Source organism: Poeciliopsis prolifica, unplaced genomic scaffold (assembly GCF_027474105.1).
Source record: "Poeciliopsis prolifica strain line A6 unplaced genomic scaffold, Auburn_PproV2 SCAFFOLD188, whole genome shotgun sequence".
NCBI classification, from domain to species: domain Eukaryota; kingdom Metazoa; phylum Chordata; class Actinopteri; order Cyprinodontiformes; family Poeciliidae; genus Poeciliopsis; species Poeciliopsis prolifica.
The window spans coordinates 36135-56241 of NW_026562563.1; the positions used below are offsets into that span (position 1 = coordinate 36135).

A 20107-nucleotide genomic window follows, 5' to 3' on the forward strand; every position below is an offset into this window, starting at 1 on the left:
GTCAGTTTGAGTTTTGGACTTGTTGAAACTCAGACCGGGTCCATATCAGATCACTTCACTGAAACCGGGTTCTGCTGCACTCCTCTGTACCGGGCCGGCCCAAGTCATCTCAATCATGCATCTCACTGCAACAGAGCGTTACGTTAGCATTTAGCTTTAGCACATAGAATGTTTTATAGCATTAAAGGAACAAGAAGTACAAACGTTTGAGCCAAGAAAACATCTAGTAAGTTTTCATTACTCTCCACTTGATAAAAATGATGATCTATGTTTTGCTAACACTTTTCTATGCTGAGTACACAGAGAGGGGGCGCTGTTTCCCCGCTGCACTGATGCATAAAGCAAGTGGGATTCTACAACCTAAACATTGCTACATTAGTCAGGTCCAGAGAATTCTGGTTCTGGTTCTGGAGGCCGTCCCCATTTGCGACCCGTTACCTGGAACTGCACCTCCAGAACCCCAACAGCAGAGGGCGCTGTGCCCTTAACTAACTTCAGGTAAATCTGCCTCTCAGTCAATATCGCCTCAGCTGGTTCGGTTCGGGTCGACCTGGAAAAATCCAACATAATGGCGGGAAAAGTTCATTTATTACAACCAAGTCACAAAACATGCAGGGCCAAAAATATGCACAACGTTTCGCTGAGAGTCAATAAAACGTTTGTGGAAAAAAGCTGGAAACTAAGGGAGGGGACGAGGTCCGGGGGCCAGTGACCCCTAGGGCCACAGCGCCTCCTCTGGCGGCCCCTCGCTGCCGCTCAGCTAATTGGGCCCCCTGTGTGGGAAACGTGGGAATCACAGCAAAACAAATACAAAAACATGACAATAACTGAAAAAGGAGGTCACGTTACCACAGGGCCGATTCAAGGTCAGAGCCGTGCAGAGACCTTTGGAGGGGCCCAAAGTTTTACTAATAAAGCTCTGATATCTATTTAACCTCTGGAACAGGGATTCCCAAAGATTTTCTGGGCCCCTTTAGATTAAAACAAAATCCTCCCAAGAAAGTCAGCTGGGCAGACACTGTTCATTCAGGGGCCTCCAGACACTCAGGGGCCTCCAGACACTCAGGGGCCTCCAGACATTCAGGGGCCTCCAGACACTCAGGGGCCCCCAGACACTCAGGGGCCCCCATACACTCAGGGGCCTCCAGACACTCAGGGGCCCTATTAATGGTTTAATTGTAACACCATAAATCTAAACCTGTAGCATCATTTATGGAGAATGACAATGTTATTACATTTTATTTAATGCATTCAACAGAGAAAAATAAAAATATGCACTTTGGATTTAATTAGGACATTTAATGTTTAAAAGTTTAAAGAACCATCTTGATATAAATGAGCTAAATATAAATTTAGCTCTTTTATATTTAGCTAAATGTTATTGCTGAGGGGCGTAAGCAGGCCTTCTGACGTACATATAAATAAAAACTAATAAATAAAAACATCACGGATAAAAGCCAGGGGGCTCAAGCCCCTCTGCCCCCCCCTCTGCACGAGCCTGTTCAAGGTCCAGATAGTTTTCATTCATATTTGACTGACATGAGAAGAACATCCCGGCAACAGAACCTCGGTTCCGTTCGGCGAAAACCAAACCATGTTCAGGTCTCTGGATCTGTTCGGAACCAGAAACCAGAACATCGACATGTTACTCTCGGTGGTTCTCCTCATTCGGACCAGAACCTGTCACCAGAACCGTTGACCCAAACCCGGAGAATCCACCTCTACTGTGGACCAGAACCAGGATCAGCTGCTCCTCGAGAGGCTTTTATTATGAAAATCTCCAGGGAAGTTGGATCAACAGCCCTCGGAACTGCTCGGCCAAGTTCGGCTCCGCTCGGTTTATTTCATCTCCGCCTCCAGCTGAGCGGAGCGACAAGAAGTTCGGACACCGAGGAGCCCAGAGCCGCCGCGGAGCCGAACCGAACCAAGAACTGGAACTGGAACACAGCGACACCACGGTGGGACCGGGACCAGCGCGGTGAGCGGACCGGGACCGGGACCGGGACCGGAACGGAATTGAAGACGGCATCATTCCTCTCCAGAAGTCAGGGAGGTTCGGGTCGGACAGGCGGCGGTTCGGGGCAGCAGAACCGTGTTAAAGTGGACCGCTGGCGGCTGCAGACAGAACCATGTACCAAGTCCAGGTGAGCGGCCCAACAGAACTCTAGCAGAACCCAGAGAGAGCGATGGTTCTGTTCGGAACCCGGCCAGGAAAGTTCCTCCGGTTCCGATACTCAAGGTTTCTACTGGGTCCTAGAGAAACGAGTCCAAGAGAAGAACCATAATTTATTTGATTCTTGGTTCCTTAAACTATGTAAATGTGGTTCTGACCCGGTTCTGAAGAAACTGAGTTTGTTCTGATCGGAACCAGAACCAAACAAAACCAGAACCAAGAAGAACCAAAACCAAACAGAACCAGAACCAAGAAGAACCAGAACCAAACCCGATAGCAGTGTCCTGCTTGGTTCTACAGGAAGTAGAATTTTCCAGTCCTGATTTTCGTTTGTCAGGAATCTGATCAGAACTTTCCGTCAGTTCTTCATGTTTGGGTTTAGTGGAACCGGACCGGACCTGAAGAACTCTATCTGAGAAACAACAATATTCCCAAAAATGAAAGTAAATTCTCCCTTGTGATTCCTAACATCAGACTGCAGCGTTCAGGAGCGCTGTGGGAACGTTCAGGAGCGCTGTGGGAACGTTCAGGGGCGCTGTGGGAACGTTTCACCACCCGCTCCGCGACACTGCTTCTGTTCCTTGAACGTTGCAGTCCAACTTCCTGCTGATTTCTGGTTTCCTCCTGTAGTCTACCATCTTTTCCAGATGGGCCCTGGTCCTTGTTCCGGTTCTGGTTCCCTCAGGGAATGAGTAAAGAACTCCATCAGATCCTGTCAGATCCTTTTCTCTGACCAATCTTTTTCTGATTTGACTGATCAGGAGTTCAGGTGTCATCGTTCCACTGAGGAAGACCAATCAGAGCGCCAACGTCTGTGACAGGAAAATACACTGGAAGCAAACAGGAAGGAGACAAACAGGAAGAGGACGAGCTTTCCAGCCTGACCGCAGTCTGGCAGACACAATATCTGGATCAATATGGAATTTTCCTGCCATAATCCAAGTGCACACATTTTCATTTTGAAAGCAGGACTTTATGTCTATCTTCTCCAAATTTCTCTTTGCGATCACACTTAGTCTCTGCTTGCTTTTGGAAATGCCATTTGGGACAATCGCCTGGCAACCCAATAGAATGTGTTGCACTGGGTGTGTTTGTTTCCTTCTAGCAGGTGAGCCTGCTATCGATTATAGCAACCCGTGCCACCCACCGGATGTAGGGAGAAACAATGTCAGCTTTCTGTTCCCTTATACTAAAGATCTGCCAGCAGTGTGCTACTGATCGCTAACAACTACTGATCGCTAACAACTACTGATCGCTAACAACTACTGATCATTAATAGCTACTGATCTTATGCAGGATTTTGTTTACCCACCCGTCTCCCTATATCCAGTGGGTGGTGCAGGTTGCTACAATTGATAGCAGCCACACAGGCTCACATGCGAGAAGGGAACAAACCCATCCAGCACAACACTTCCATCCTATTGGCTGAGAGGTTGCCAGGTGAGTGTACCAAAAGGCAGTTTCATGTTTCGTAAGCAAGCAGAGTCTGAGTAGAGTGTGACTGCGAGGAGAAGTTTTGAGTACAAGCGTTGCAGGTTTTGAGGAGAATGACATTAAGTTCTGCTTTCAAAATGAAATTTGTGCTCAAATTATAGCAGGAAAATTCCATCATAGATCTGATCATGATCAGGTGTGACTGTGCCTGGACATCAGGAAGTTTGAGCCTGTCAGTCAGAACTCGCGCCAGGAGTCTGCAGCCTGACATGAACAGTGATGATGATGACTGTCCTTCCACTGAATGTGCGCGGAGCAAAAGGGGATGACCTTTGACCTCCTGAGGTGGATATGATGACTTCTGACTCTGCAGCAGAGGGAGGAACCCTGAGGTTCTTGTTCCTCTCCAGCAGATGGTGTGTCCTCTGCAGGCTCCTGTAGTTACAGTCAGGGTGACCGGGGCAGTGTGTGTGTGTGTGTGTGTGTGTGTGTGTGTGTGTGTGTGTGTGTGTGTGTGTGTGTGTGTGTGTGTGTGTGTGTTGGTCTAAAAATAAACGGCCGTTCTGCTGAACAAACAATCTTTCACCAAACAGAGAATCTGCAACAGAAACTGAAGAACCAATCAGTTCTGCTGATCAGACAATCGTATCCATAACCGATCAATGGATTCAGATGATCAGAAGTTTCAGACCTGGGCCTGCGTCCAGAACCAGAAGGAGTCAGAGGTCTGATCAGCAGAACCGGGTCTGATCAGCAGAACCGGGTCTGAAGCGAAGAGGAGCATCTGATCCCCAGAGGACTCAAAGTTAATATGCTGCTGCAGTAGACACACACACACACACACACACACACACACACACACACACACACACACACACACACACACACACACACCACACACACACACACACACACACACACAGCCACCGACTTCATAGGCAGTCGATCCTGAAACAGTGAGAAAACGTTAAACACTCTTCATCACTCTGCAGAGTCCCAGCTGCTCCTCTTCCTCCTGAAGCTTCCTTCTGTTGTTCCCAAAATCGTTTGTCCGCTGAAGGATGATGTCAAGACTACCTGTTAAAGTCCAGCCAGGACCAGGACCAGGACCAGGACCAGAACCAGAACCAGGACCAGAACCAGGACCAGGACCAGGACCAGGACCAGAACCAGGACCAGGACCAGGACCAGGACCAGGACCAGAACCAGGACCAGAACCAGGACCAGGACCAGGACCAGGACCAGAACCAGAACCAGGACCAGGACCAGGACCAGAACCAGGACCAGGACCAGGACCAGGACCAGAACCAGGACCAGGACCAGGACCAGGACCAGAACCAGGACCAGGACCAGAACCAGAACCAGGACCAGGACCAGGACCAGAACCAGAACCAGAACCAGAACCAGGACCAGACCAAGGCTACGTTCCCTCTACAGAATTGACTTCTTTTTTTGTTTCTTTTCTGATGGTTGTGATCTGCTGTCCCTGCTGCAGAGGGCGCTGTGATGTCGCCTACTGAGCATGCTCAGTGGGAGTAAACATGGACGCTAATGTGCCAGGGCTCCTTATGGTTGCCATGGCAGCACTTTCTTGTTTGGGCAAATCACTGAGGGTCAGAGCGCCACCTGGTGGCTCAGACTCAGGTCACATTGATTCAGGAGGTGTGTCTAATCAAATTCAGTTCAGGCTGCAGTGAGTCTGAACTCGCTGAAGGTCAGAGGTCGAGCTGAGCGCTCTGTTTGCCTGCTGCAGGAGAGCCGCCCCCTGCTGAGCCCCTCCATCGATGACTTCCTGGCAGAGAGCCGCAGCGAGGCCGCCTCCGGACGACCCCCGACCTCCAACCCCGCAGGTACAGTCAGCAGGAACCGCTTTGCTAATGACCTCTGACCTGCTGTGGGTCAGGCCGGATCATGTTTCCCTGTAAGACCAGAACTGGACCAGAGCAGCACTGACCTGGTTCTGTTCTGACCCAGTTCTGACCCGGTGACCTGTCTGTCTTGCTCCAGTTCTATCCACGGCTCTGGACCTGGTGGACCTGAGCGACCCGGCAGAGACCCGGTACCACCGGGTCACCGAGAGTCCAGTGAGGAGGACGGTTGGCTCCAGGAGCCCCAGGCACAGAACTAGAACCAGAACTGAGGAGACGGAGCTGGTCCCACTCCAGCTGAAGCGCCGGCCTGCCGGACCCGGAACCCCCGACAGGACGTCCCTGGACTCGGGTAAGATAGGCCGGTACCGGGTCCAAACCAGTTCTGGTTCAGCTCCCAATAGCAGACGGGTTCCCTCTGCAGTCCATGAGAACCCAGGAGTTCTGGTTCTGATGGACCTCAGAGGTTCTGCAGAGAGCATCATGGAGGTTCTGGAACTGGTTCTGTCCAGACTCAGCTGGAGGTTCTGGTTCTGGTTCTGGTTCTGTCCAGACTCAGCTGGAGGTTCTGGTTCTGGTTCTGGTTCTGTCCAGACTCAGCTGGAGGTTCTGGTTCTGGTTCTGGTTCTGTCCAGACTCAGCTGGAGGTTCTGGTTCTGGTTCTGGTTCTGTCCAGACTCAGCTGGAGGTTCTGGTTCTGGTTCTGGTTCTGTCCAGACTCAGCTGGAGGTTCTGGTTCTGGTTCTGGTTCTGTCCAGACTCAGCAGCTTCTTTGGTTAAAAGCTTTGAGGTCAGCCGGTCGTCATGACGACGCCTTAATCTGAGCTTTTACTTTGATGAGAACTTCCTGTTTTAGCTCACGGATCACGGTGAGGTCAGAGGTCAGGATCAGTTCTCTCTGCTTGTGTTTCCAGTCAGCCTGTCCTCTCCTCTGGACAAGTGGGGCGAGTTGGACCTGGAAGACGGGGGACGGCGCAGACGCTGCCGGGCCAGATGCTCCTCCCACCACTCCTCCAGCGAGTTGCTATGGTAATGGACCCGCCTCAAGCCAGACCCGTCCGGCCGGTTCTTGTCTGGGTTCTGGTTCGGTCCGGTTTTCTTACAGCTCAGACTCAGATATTCCACTCTGCTGATGATCCTCAGATTTATTTACAGGAAGCTTGTTAATTCCAGCAGCAGCCTGCGGGGCAGTAGAGCCAACCGGTAGTTCCAGCAGCAGCCTGCGGGGGGCAGTAGAGCCAACCTGTAGTTCCAGCAGCAGCCTGCGGGGGGCAGTAGAGCCAACCTGTAGTTCCAGCGGCAGCCTGCGGGGGGCAGTAGAGCCAACCGGTAGTTCCAGCAGCAGCCTGCGGGGGGCAGTAGATCCAACCTGTAGTTCCTGCGGCAGCCTGCGGGGGGTAGTAGAGCCAACCTGTAGTTCCTGCGGCAGCCTGCGGGGGGCAGTAGAGCCAACCTGTAGTTCCTGCGGCAGCCTGCGGGGGGCAGTAGAGCCAACCTGTAGTTCCTGCGGCAGCCTGCGGGGGGCAGTAGAGCCAACCTGTAGTTCCTGCGGCAGCCTGCGGGAGGCAGTAACTATGGGGACTGCCAACGCTGAGCTGCTTTCATCAATAGAGACCTGCAAAGAGGTTCTAGAGAAGAAGTAATCGGAATAATTTCAGCTAACATGTTTTCTGTCAGCTCCATGCTGTTCCTTTGTGTTTCTGCTGTTTTCTAGCATCAACAGTGTTGCTACAGCTAACATGAGGGAAAAGGTTCTCTGTAGCTAACGCTAACATGACGGGAAACGTTTTGTGTAGCTAACGCTAGCATTTTAGTAAACGTTCTGTGTAGCTAATGCTAACATTTCGGTAAATGTTCTGTGTAGCTAACGCTAACATGACGGGAAACGTTATGTGTAGCTAATGCTAACATTTCGGTAAATGTTCTGTGTAGCTGACGCTAACATGACGAGAAACGTTCTGTGTAGCTAATGCTAACATTTCGGTAAATGTTCTGTGTAGCTAACGCTAACATGACGGGAAACGTTTATGTGTAGCTAATGCTAACATTTCGGTAAATGTTCTGTGTAGCTGACGCTAACATGACGAGAAACGTTCTGTGTAGCTAATGCTAACATTTCGGTAAATGTTCTGTGTAGCTAACGCTAACATGACGGGAAACGTTATGTGTAGCTAATGCTAACATTTCGGTAAATGTTCTGTGTAGCTGACGCTAACATGACGGGAAACGTTCTGTGTAGCTAATGCTAACATTTCGGTAAATGTTCTGTGTAGCTGACGCTAACATGACGGGAAACGTTCTGTGTAGCTAATGCTAACATTTCAGTAAATGTTCTGTGTAGCTAACGCTAACATGACGGTAAACGTTATGTAGCTAACGCTAACATGACGGTAAACATTATGTTGCTAACGCTAACATGACGGTAAACGTTTATGTTGCTAACGCTAACATGACGGTAAACATTATGTTGCTAACGCTAACATGACGGTAAACGTTATGTTGCTAACGCTAACATAAATGTTTTGCTTGATCTTCCTGTTTTTCCCTGCAGCCATGTGGATTGAAGGTTGTCTGTGTGTCTCCAGGTCTGCAGAGTTTAGGACAGATGCTCTGATGAAGAGCAGCTTGGACAATCTGGACTTTATATCTCTGAACCAGGTCAGTGCCACTAGATTCTCCACAGGAACCGGGGCTGACTCAGTACCGGGTTAGCTTGGTACCAGGCCGGTACCAGCTGAACAATTGTGGGTTCCACGATTGGCTGACATTATCCAATCATCGGTCTGTCCAGCATCCATCCATTGACATCACCCCAATCACTACATGCTAGGGGCGTCCTGTTGCCATGGTCACCCGGTGGGTGTCCCAGCAACACCTGAGACCAGCAGACTGTGTGTTTACTTTGACTGGTCAGCTGCTGGACAACCTCTGTCTCCGTCTCTTGCAGGACAGCAGCGTGTCCAGACTCCGCAGACGGACTCGCTCTCTGCTGGCCAAGAACGAGTCCCTGGAGGACGAGTTCGTCCGCGCAAAGGCGGCTGTAGAGGTAACTCACCTGCTGTGTGAGCTGACCCATCTGCCCCGAACGACCCGTCTGCCCCCGAATGACCCCTCTGCCCCCGAACGACCCGTCTGCCCCCGAATGACCCGTCTGCCCCCGAATGACCCCTCTGCCCCCGAACGACCCGTCTGCCCCCGAACGACCCGTCTGCCCCCGAATGACCCCTCTGCCCCCGAACGACCCGTCTGCCCCCGAACGACCCGTCTGCCCCCGAATGACCTGTCTGCCCCCGAACGACCCCTCTGCCCCCGAATGACCTGTCTGCCCCCGAACGACCTGTCTGTTCTTGACCTGTGAAAGGAAGTGTCCCTCCAGCAACTTCCTCTCAGCAGATGGACAGGCAGAGCTCAGATCAGAACCAGAACTTGTGGGTTATCATTCTAGAACCGGACCAGAACCACAGCGCCACCTGGAGGCCGATATCTGCACCTCCAGGTTCTGGTCCGGTAGAGTCCATTATTCTGATGAGGTTCTGAGACCTGTGCCTGGTTCTGGTTCTGTTGCGGTTCTGGTGAGGAGGAGAGGTAGAGATGCCTCAGTGGACCAATCACAGCACTGCTCTGGCTCAAAGCTCTTGATTGGTCAGCTGGAGCTTTGCTGGAACCAGAACTTCCTGCTAATGGTTTCCTGTTGGGCCAGAACCTGATTTGGACCTGACTAGGTTCTGACTGTTCCCAGGGTATCCGGTGAGGCATCAGCAAACCTTGAACCCAGAGAAACAGATCGGTGAAAGAGGGAGGTGTCGGGTTCTGACCGGATTGACCAAACCTTCCTGTTCTCAGTTTCCTCCTGACTGAAATTGGAGAAGATCAGATCCCCATCTGCTGAGTCGGCGGTTCTGTTGGTTCTGATCCGAGAAGGTCGGTCAGAGGTCTGAGCTCAGACCTGAGGGGTCTCCCACCCTGGTGCTCAGGGCCCGCAACTCCAGTGATGACATCATGTCCTCCTGCAGGGAAACGTCTCATGGAGGACAGGAGCCCTGAGGACTGGGGCGGAGACCCCTTATATTGAACCAGGGTCCTGCAGGGACCAGTGTGACCACAGGGTGGCGCAGTTCAGCCGCTTGGAGGAACCGGCTCACTGTAATGTTTTGCATGAGGAGACGACCGGCAGGGTTCTGATTGGGTTCTGATCGGCTTCTTGTCTGGTTTGAATCGGGTTCTGGTCTGGTACTGATCTGGTTCTGGTCGGGTTCTGTTGCAGTCGGACACAGAGTTCTGGGACAAGATGCAGGCGGAGTGGGAGGAGCTTGCTCGCAGGAACTGGCTGGAGGAGGCGGAGAGCCAGCAGAAGCCGGCCCCGCCCCCCGTCTCACCTGTGGAGAAGGTAACGCCCTGATGATGTCACCTTGTTTGCTCCTGCAGCTTCCCAGCATGCATCACTGCTGTGATCTAGAGTTAATCTGCAGCTTTAATGCAGCAGCTTTCATCCAGAAGGCCAGCGGCTCTAATCCCCTAATCCCCTGTGGCTCAGGGTTACGTCACCATGCCAACATCCTGCAAATGTTTCACAATAAAACTTTCATTTTGCAACATCAGGAGGACAGAGGCTGGTTTTGATGGGGTCATACAGGAAGTACCCCCACAAGGCGGTACTTCCTGTTGACCTCTGTGGTTCTGCAGGGCGGTACTTCCTGTTGACCTCTGTGGTTCTGCAGGGCGGTACTTCCTGTTGACCTCTGTGGTTCTGCAGGGTTACTTCTTCAGCGCCACCAACCCGTACCTTGACTGGCCCAACGCCTTCGCTGAGGGTCAGGAGAAAGCAGGAGAGGGAGACCTGAACGCCGCCGTCCTGCTGCTGGAGGCCGCCATCTTGCAGGACCCCAGTGACCGAGGTGACCCGTTAGTTGGGTTCTGTCGCGGTCCAGTCTCTGACCATCGACGCTCACCGGTGACCATTTCCTGTTGCAGGCGTGGCAGATGCTGGGGACTCAGGCTGAGAATGAGAACGAACAGGCCGCCATCGCCTCGCTGCAGAGGTCAGACCAGCTTCTTGTCTACCTGATCTGTTCAGCTCTGACAAAGGTCTCTGCCTGCTCACCTGTTGCAGGTGTCTGGAGCTCCGCCCCAACAACCTGCCGGCCCTCATGGCGCTCGCGGCCAGCCTCACCAACAGCAGCCAGGTGCCGGAGGCCTGCGACGCTCTGCGCCGCTGGATCGGCCACAACCACAGATATCGACACCTGGTGCAGAGCTGGAGTCCGCTACAGGGTTCCCCAGCCACACCACGCAGGGGCCCCGGCTGCTCCGCACCTGCGAGGTAACGAAACACCTGAGCAGGATGTCAGCGTGACGGCCTGGAGGAGTCCGGTTGGCCGGGGTCAAAAGTTACTCCGAATGCAAGCAGCAGGTGGCGCTGTGTGAATAAAACCAATGTTTTTCTTCCAGCTCGGCGCTGCAGGAAGTTCTGCTGCTCTTCCAGGAAGCGGCGCAGCTGAACGTGGATAACGTGGATCCGGACCTGCAGACCGGACTTGGAGTTCTGTACAACCTGAGCTCAGAGTTTGATCGGGCGGTGGAGGCGTTCAGCGCCGCGCTGTCCGTCAGACCGCAGGTAACATCAGACCGCTGCCGGTTCTGATTCTGGTGGGGCCCCAGCAGGCTGATGTCATGTTGACCTCACTTCCTGTGTCTGTCTTCAGGACTACCTGCTGTGGAACCGGCTGGGAGCGACGCTGGCTAACGGCAGCCGCAGCGCCGAGGCGGTGGAGGCGTACAGCCGCGCGCTGGAGCTGCGGCCCGGCTTCATCCGCTCCCGATACAACCTGGGCATCAGCTGCATCAACCTGGGCGCGCTCAGGTACCGCCGGCCCGGCAGCCCGCTTACTGGGACCACAGCTTGTTTATGACCCGGTTGTGGTTCTGGTTCTGCAGGGAGGCTGTCAGTAACTTCATCACAGCTCTGAACCAGCAGAGGTGCAGCCAGCGTCGCAGCCAGCTGCAGATGTCCACCAACATCTGGGCTGCGCTGCGGATCGCCGTCTCCATGATGGACGACCCCGAGCTGGACCGGGCCGCCAGCCTGGGGGACCTGGACCTGCTGACCAGAACCCTGGAGGGCGGAGACCTGTGAACGGGGTCAGAGGGCACAGGAAGAGGAAGAGAACGCTGCTGCACCTGAAACACAACCCTTTAACCCAAGTACACCTGGCTGCAGCCTGCGGAAAGGGGCGGGGACGGACCACTGTCAGTCTCAGACCTTATATGGAAATGGGACTATTGCATTCCGGAAATGAAGGGGGCGCTAGTGACACCATTTTTCCTGTACCAGTCGTGTTTTAATAATTATAATAAACGCATTTTATTTGACAACGCCTTTAAAAACACCCAATAACACTTTTAAAATTTAAAATTAATTACAATTAACTACAAATTAAACAGTAAGGAAATGACATACCACGTGTTACGTCACGTATGTCCCTTTTTTATTTTTAAATCTTTATTAAATCTTTGTTTTGGATGTTAAATTATATCAGTAACAAACATAAAATAAGCAATAATAAGGAATCATTATGGAGATGTATTTATCTATCCTTACACCCTAACTTTCCCAAACAAAAGTCATAAAACATAAATTAACATTTTAGAGACAAATGTACACTACATTAAGAACACATTTATCAATCCATCAATGATTTTACTCTCAGGTTATCCGTGCAGTGGGTGATGAGAGCTGCTGTAGGGACCCTGGACAGATCGCCAGTCCACGCAGAAAACAGATAAACAAATACTTGCTGGTGTTGAAGTTCAAATAATAGATTTTGATGTTGTGAATGGTACTCTTAAAATAAATAAGTTAAAATCTAAAAATATAATATCCTTTGCCTTATTTAATAAGGACTAAATGGAAAAGAGGTTTGGTCAGTAAAACATTTAGTCAACAGTTTTTGCCAACTTGGTCCATCCATTCACAGAACACTTTTGTTCTGTTATTTGCCAAGTATTTTTCTTATTATTCACATTGTGAATATAATTTACAAACAAATGACTTTAGAACTTCTAACAAGCTCGACTATTATCATTGTTTACCATAATGTCTAAACTGATTGGTGTCCCACTATTCTGTTTAGAAATTCAAAATCAATTCTACCAATTGCAATTGATTCATAAACTGCTCCCCAAAGACCTTAAATATGCAATTGTTGCAAAACCCAAAGTGATTCATTTAAAACTTTAAATGTAGCTTCAACCTGGAAAGACTCACAGAAAGCAGGTTTTAGAAAGTTCATTTGATAAGAAATAATCTTCGGACCCTGGCAGTAGACACTACGCTGGTAACTGCCAGAGAGAATGACTCGCTGTTGGGTTTTTTCTCTATGAAAACCTTTTTGAATAAATTCACTGGATACATAAATTAAATCTATGTGTAAATTGTAACCGTCTCCTCTGATCACGGCGCCGGTCTCATCTCCTCCGTCCTTCACAAACTCCGGCTTGATGTGCAACTGCTCCTCACCTGAGCCTCCATCACCTCCACCTGGTCTCCACCTTCACTCAGCTCACCTTTAGTCTTATGTTTGGATTATGACTCTGTAACTAAACAATGTTTCTGTTTGTTCTTGCTTTATTATAAAACAACAGTTGATTCTGACTGTTAAACAAACTTAGCCGTATGTCAGGTTTGTAAAGAACATTTGTAATGATTCCAGTCATTGTTTAAAAAGTATAGGAAACATTGCATTTACACATATAAAATATTGCAAGTTATTAACTTAGCATGTATTACAAATTTTTAAAACAAGGTGATCCAATTGCTAAACAACACTGTTACAATATATTTGCAACTACTTTATTGGTTCTACTCTCTCCAACAAAATGCAGCCACAATATAACATCATTTCTTTAAAAACTAAATAATGTAAATCAACTGAGCTACAACAAAAGGAACATTCAAAAATGTACATAATATTGAAATAACACATGAAAACGAATGACTGAACAAGTCAAAAGGCAAATATGCTTCAGCATAAATGATCTAAAACTAATGTGTGACAACTGAAATGTGTGAAAGACTACAGAAAACAACTAATATTGTCCTAGCATTCAGTACTGGCATTCAGGGCAGTGTCCAGATGTGCCATCAGAGTAGTAACGAGGGAACTCTCCTCATCTTCCATGTCCAGTGAAGCCCACACAGTCTTTATGTTGCCGGTTGCAGGAAGAACATCTTACAACCGCAAAAGGAATCCTGTTTTCTGCCTTGCATGAGTCTGAAAATGTCACCCAGCTGATCTCACCTGTTGATGAAAAACTGATTTTATGTAGTTGAAATCTAATTTCACATGTTTTAGGTGAAAAAGTCAAAGGTCCTTACCATCTAGCCAAGCAAAGTGAGTCTTCTTCCTGAATACTGGGTCAGACACAATGGCTTCTAAGCACTTGCAGGTCAATGCCAAGGTGAGGGAAGATGTGTCTCCATGTGCCAGTATCACCTCCTGGAGAACAGCTTCCAGTGCAATCAAAGGCATCTGAAAATAATAATAATTAAAAAAAACAGGTGCATTGCAGGACTTATACTGGAAGAATGGCTATGACATGATTATAAATGAATCTTAAAAAAAGAAATGAATAAAATTAAAAAACATCTATATACATTGCAGATATGTTTAAACAAGATGTGATTCATTCTCACTCAGAACAGAGCGAGGACTCAGCCTAATAGCTACTAAGATAAAAGAAAAAGGTTATTACACACCAGGAAATATACAAATGATTGGTAGAACAAAAGGCATGTTTGAATTAATCACTGCAGATTCTTTAACATTGTTGTTACTGTTTTGTAGGATTTAACAATTAATTCTAGAAGTCACAATGGCTTCCAGATAACAAATATATGTTCTGCACAAAATGAACAGCCAAGATTAACTAATCAGATTTACTCAATTACTCTGTAACTTTGATAAAAAAATAATTAGGACCATTTTTCCAAATGTTATACTCTTGAGTTAATTTGTTGATATGCAACATAATGCAAGTAACTTAACTGAATGAAGATCACATTTTAATCCATAAAAGAATTAAAACACGATACACTGATAAATGTTGTTTATGTTAGGTTTCTTCTAACCCTTAATTTGTTGTCTTGTACTAAAATACCTAACAGTGCACATAACTTCATTTTTATTAATGTCTGCTGAAATAAATGGGTAATATTATAATCAGTAAAACAGTACTTAATAATAGCCATTTCACAAAATACTTTGTTACTTTTAAATGTGTAGTTTGCTGCACAGTTACTAAAAATACATTGTAGTGCTGCTCATCATTACAGTATCATCTCTGGTTCTACACCCACTTATGATGGCAGCTGTTAGCTTCTAAAAAAAGCTGTTAGCTTCTAAAAAAAGCTGTTAGCTTCTAAAAAAAGATGTTAGCTTATAAAAAAAAAAAGCTGTTAGCTTATAAAAAAAGCTGTTAGCTTATAAAAAAAAGCTGTTAGCTTATAAAAAAAAGCTGTTAGCTTATAAAAAAAGCTTTTAGCTTATAAAAAAAAGCTGTTAGCTTATAAAAAAAGCTTTTAGCTTATAAAAAAAAAGCTGTTAGCTTATAAAAAAAAGCTGTTAGCTTATAAAAAAGCTGCTAGCTTATAAAAAAAGCTTTTAGCTTCTAAAAAAAGCTGTTAGCTTATAAAAAAAGCTGTTAGCTTCTAAAAAAAATATTAGACTTTCAGGAAATGTAACATTGGTGTACAAAAACATATTTAAAAAATATTAACCTTTAAAAATAAAATAAAAACACTAGAAAACTGATAAGAATGTAAAATAAACATTCATAAGTGTAGTTTTACATACCGTTATGCTGAACCATAGCAGTTGTTGCTATGTGGTTCTGTACCTTTAAGACTCCTCCGCACTGTATGAGCAAAGGGGACAGCGGTATTTGTCTTCAGACAGTACGGGAACAATTTTCTGTCCGATCCCAATGTTGCAAATTGATAAAAGCATCTGTATAATGAAAATTAAAAAAAATGGGGCATAAAATACATTTTTCTACTTTTCGACTGGTGCCCTGCACGGAAATAATTAGCTATGCTACATGCTAAAATTAGCCTTCCCCTGTACGAACTACGAATTTCACTCGTTTGCAGCTGTCAATTATATTTTCAACCTAATCTAGAAATTGATTTACTATGTGAAAAAAGTTTTAATAAGGTAGAAAATACCTTTTGCTGACTTTGTTCTTGTTCCATTATGAATAGCGTTCCGAACGTCAGTGGCGAAACCTCTCAAACTTCTTCCAATCCACATCTTCACCCCGCTTCTTTAAGGTATTAGTGATTGTGAAAATAGCGCCCCCTTCATTTCCGGAATGCAATAGTCCCATTTCCATATAAGGTCTGAGACTGACAGTGGTCCGTCCCCGCCCCTTTCCGCATGCTGCAGCCAAAACCCTCTCGGTTATAAACCTGGAGACCCTTCTGCTGGAGCTCCGCCCCGTGACCTCTGACCTGTCAGCAGCTCCAGCCTGAACGGATTGTAGCGCAGACGCAGCATCAGGACAAAGAAGGGCTTCTTCAGTACGGAGGCCTGTGGGGGACATGGGGACGTAACGTCCTGATCGCTTCAGGACCGGAAAACTTTCACCAGCTTTTTCCATACATGTTAATATCTCAATGTGAAATATCTGAAGCTTTATATCTTTTTCTTTAAGATAGAAATAAAACCTCTAATACAAACAGAAACTTTCCAAGAAGGAAAGAACTAAAAAATATGTCCAAATTTGGACTATTTCTGAGTTATTATTGCAGGAAATAAATCATCTGATTTCCTTCCACTAACAGATATAAACGTAACTGAATCCATTTTTAATCAGTTAAGAATAAACATGTTTTCAACGAGGCTCTTAATTTGAAATGTCCTTTGACACAAAGTAGGTCTGTCACAATATGCGCAGTGGAAGGTGAGGAAGACGCCGTGAAACCAGGAATGTAGAAGGAAAATGATTTCATGAAGATTTCAACAAACCAAAAATCCAAACACTCAGGACAGCAGGACACAAACCAAAGGAGACGCTGGACTGAAGAGACACTGGGACACAGGTGGGGTTAAATACACGGGACACCTGGGAGCAATCAGGGGAGACGGGACGACATGGAGACACAGAGACATGATGACATGGAGACACAGAGACATGATGGCATGGAGACATGATGACATGGAGACACAGAGACATGATGACATGGAGACACAGAGACATGATGGCATGGAGACATGATGGCATGGAGACACAGAGACATGATGGCATGGAGACACAGAGACATGATGGCATGGAGACAGAGACATGATGACATGGAGACATGATGACATGGAGACACGGAGACATGATGACATGGAGACAGGGAGACATGATGACATGGAGACACGGAGACATGATGACATGGAGACAGAGACATGATGACATGGAGACACAGAGACATGGAGACGGGACGACATGGAGACATGATGGCATGGAGACACGGAGACATGATGACATGGAGACACAGAGACATGATGGCATGGAGACACAGAGACATGATGGCATGGAGACATGATGACATGGAGACAGAGACATGATGACGTGGAGACACGGAGATGATGACATGGAGACACAGAGACATGATGACATGGAGACACAGAGACATGATGACATGGAGACACAGAGACATGGAGACGGGACGACATGGAGACACAGAGACATGATGACATGGAGACACGGAGACACAGAGACAAGATGACATGGAGACACAGAGACATGGAGACACAGAGACATGATGACATGGAGACACAGAGACATGGAGACACAGAGACATGATGACATGGAGACATGATGACATGGAGACACGGAGACATGATGACATGGAGACACAGACATGGAGACTGGACGACATGGAGACACGGAGACATGATGACATGGAGACACAGACATGGAGACACGGAGACATGGAGACGGGACGACATGGAGACACAGAGACATGATGACATGGAGACACGGAGACACAGAGACATGGAGACACAGAGACATGATGACATGGAGACACAGAGACATGGAGACACAGAGACATGATGACATGGAGACACAGAGACATGATGACATGGAGACACAGAGACATGGAGACATGATGACATGGAGACACAGAGACATGATGACATGGAGACACGGAGACATGGAGACACAGAGACATGATGACATGGAGACACGGAGACATGGAGACACAGAGACATGATGACATGGAGACACAGAGACATGATGACATGGAGACATGATGACATGGAGACAGAGACATGATGACATGGAGACACAGAGACATGGAGACGGGACGACATGGAGACATGATGGCATGGAGACACGGAGACATGATGACATGGAGACACAGAGACATGATGGCATGGAGACATGATGACATGGAGACACAGAGACATGATGACATGGAGACATGATGACATGGAGACACGGAGACATGATGACATGGAGACACAGACATGGAGACTGGACGACATGGAGACACGGAGACATGATGACATGGAGACACGGAGACATGATGACATGGAGACACAGACATGGAGACACGGAGACACAGAGACATGATGACATGGAGACACGGAGACATGGAGACACAGAGACATGATGACATGGAGACACGGAGACATGATGACATGGAGACACAGACATGGAGACTGGACGACATGGAGACACGGAGACATGATGACATGGAGACACGGAGACACAGAGACATGATGACATGGAGACACAGAGACATGGAGACGGGACGACATGGAGACACAGAGACATGATGACATGGAGACACGGAGACACAGAGACAAGATGACATGGAGACACAGAGACACGGAGACACAGAGACATGATGACATGGAGACACAGAGACATGGAGACACAGAGACATGATGACATGGAGACACAGAGACATGATGACATGGAGACACAGAGACATGGAGACACAGAGACATGGAGACATGATGACACGGAGACATGGAGACACAGAGACATGATGACATGGAGACACGGAGACATGGAGACACAGAGACATGATGACATGGAGACACGGAGACATGGAGACACAGAGACATGATGACATGGAGACATGGAGACACAGAGACATGATGACATGGAGACACAGAGACATGATGACATGGAGACACAGAGACATGAAGACACGGAGACATGGAGACATGATGACATGGAGACACGGAGACATGATGACATGGAGACACAGACATGGAGACACGGAGACACAGAGACATGATGACATGGAGACATGGAGACACAGAGACATGATGACATGGAGACACGGAGACATGATGACATGGAGACACAGACATGGAGACTGGACGACATGGAGACACGGAGACATGATGACATGGAGACACGGAGACACAGAGACATGATGACATGGAGACACAGAGACATGGAGACGGGACGACATGGAGACACAGAGACATGATGACATGGAGACACGGAGACACAGAGACAAGATGACATGGAGACACAGAGACACGGAGACACAGAGACATGATGACATGGAGACACAGAGACATGGAGACACAGAGACATGATGACATGGAGACACAGAGACATGATGACATGGAGACACAGAGACATGGAGACACAGAGACATGGAGACATGATGACATGGAGACACGGAGACACAGAGACATGATGACATGGAGACACAGAGACATGGAGACACAGAGACATGAAGACACGGAGACATGGAGACACAGAGACATGATGACATGGAGACACAGAGACATGATGACATGGAGACACAGAGACATGAAGACACGGAGACATGGAGACATGATGACACGGAGACATGGAGACACAGAGACATGATGACATGGAGACACGGATACATGAAGACACGGAGACATGGAGACATGATGACACGGAGACATGGAGACACAGAGACATGATGACATGGAGACACGGATACATGGAGACACAGAGACATGAAGACACGGAGACATGGAGACACAGAGACATGATGACATGGAGACACGGATACATGGAGACACAGAGACATGATGACACGGAGACATGGAGACACAGAGACATGAAGACACGGAGACATGGAGACACCCAATAAACAGAAAAACTCAAATCATGACAAGATCTGAGCCAAACTTTCCCCATGACCCTCAGAGGCCTCCGTAGTTTAATCAATACTTATTAATGCTTGAATATTAATGTCCATATGAGCTGCAGAGTCATGTCAGATTTTACTGAGTCACCAAAATAAAAGCTCAGGTGAGAACAAAGGGGGCGGAGCCTAAACTGCAGGTCAAATGCAGAAATACTCAGACTATTTATCCACTTCAGTGTTTCTCCTCTGTGTCAGATCTGTGTTTTACCTTCTGACTCGCCGTATTCAGATGTTATCATATCTAGAGTCGTTTTAATCAGTGACAACCAGCTTTTTCAGAAACTCATAGCTGAACCTGGAGGTCAGAGGTCAACCATCTCTCCATAGGGACACAGATATTTGGAAACAAGTTTGGTTCCCTGTTGCCAAATTTCCAAAATATAATTAAGCAAAGTTTTATCATTTCTTATTCCTTTACATTTTCACTTTGTC

At 47.6% G+C, this 20107-nt stretch overlaps 1 protein-coding gene across 1 annotated transcript; it reads left to right on the top strand.

The window, feature by feature from the left end:
- Positions 1-1867: 1867 nt before the first annotated feature.
- LOC129356723 (PEX5-related protein-like) lies at positions 1868-11895 on the top strand. Its single transcript, XM_055026284.1, has 13 exons — positions 1868-2144; positions 5361-5457; positions 5615-5827; positions 6390-6504; positions 8061-8133; positions 8423-8521; positions 9740-9862; positions 10229-10381; positions 10447-10514; positions 10586-10795; positions 10924-11089; positions 11178-11335; positions 11410-11895. The coding sequence occupies exons 1-13, from the start codon at positions 2130-2132 to the stop codon at positions 11606-11608; spliced, it is 1689 nt and encodes a 562-aa protein (XP_054882259.1). The 5' UTR covers positions 1868-2129; the 3' UTR covers positions 11609-11895.
- Positions 11896-20107: the final 8212 nt, after the last annotated feature.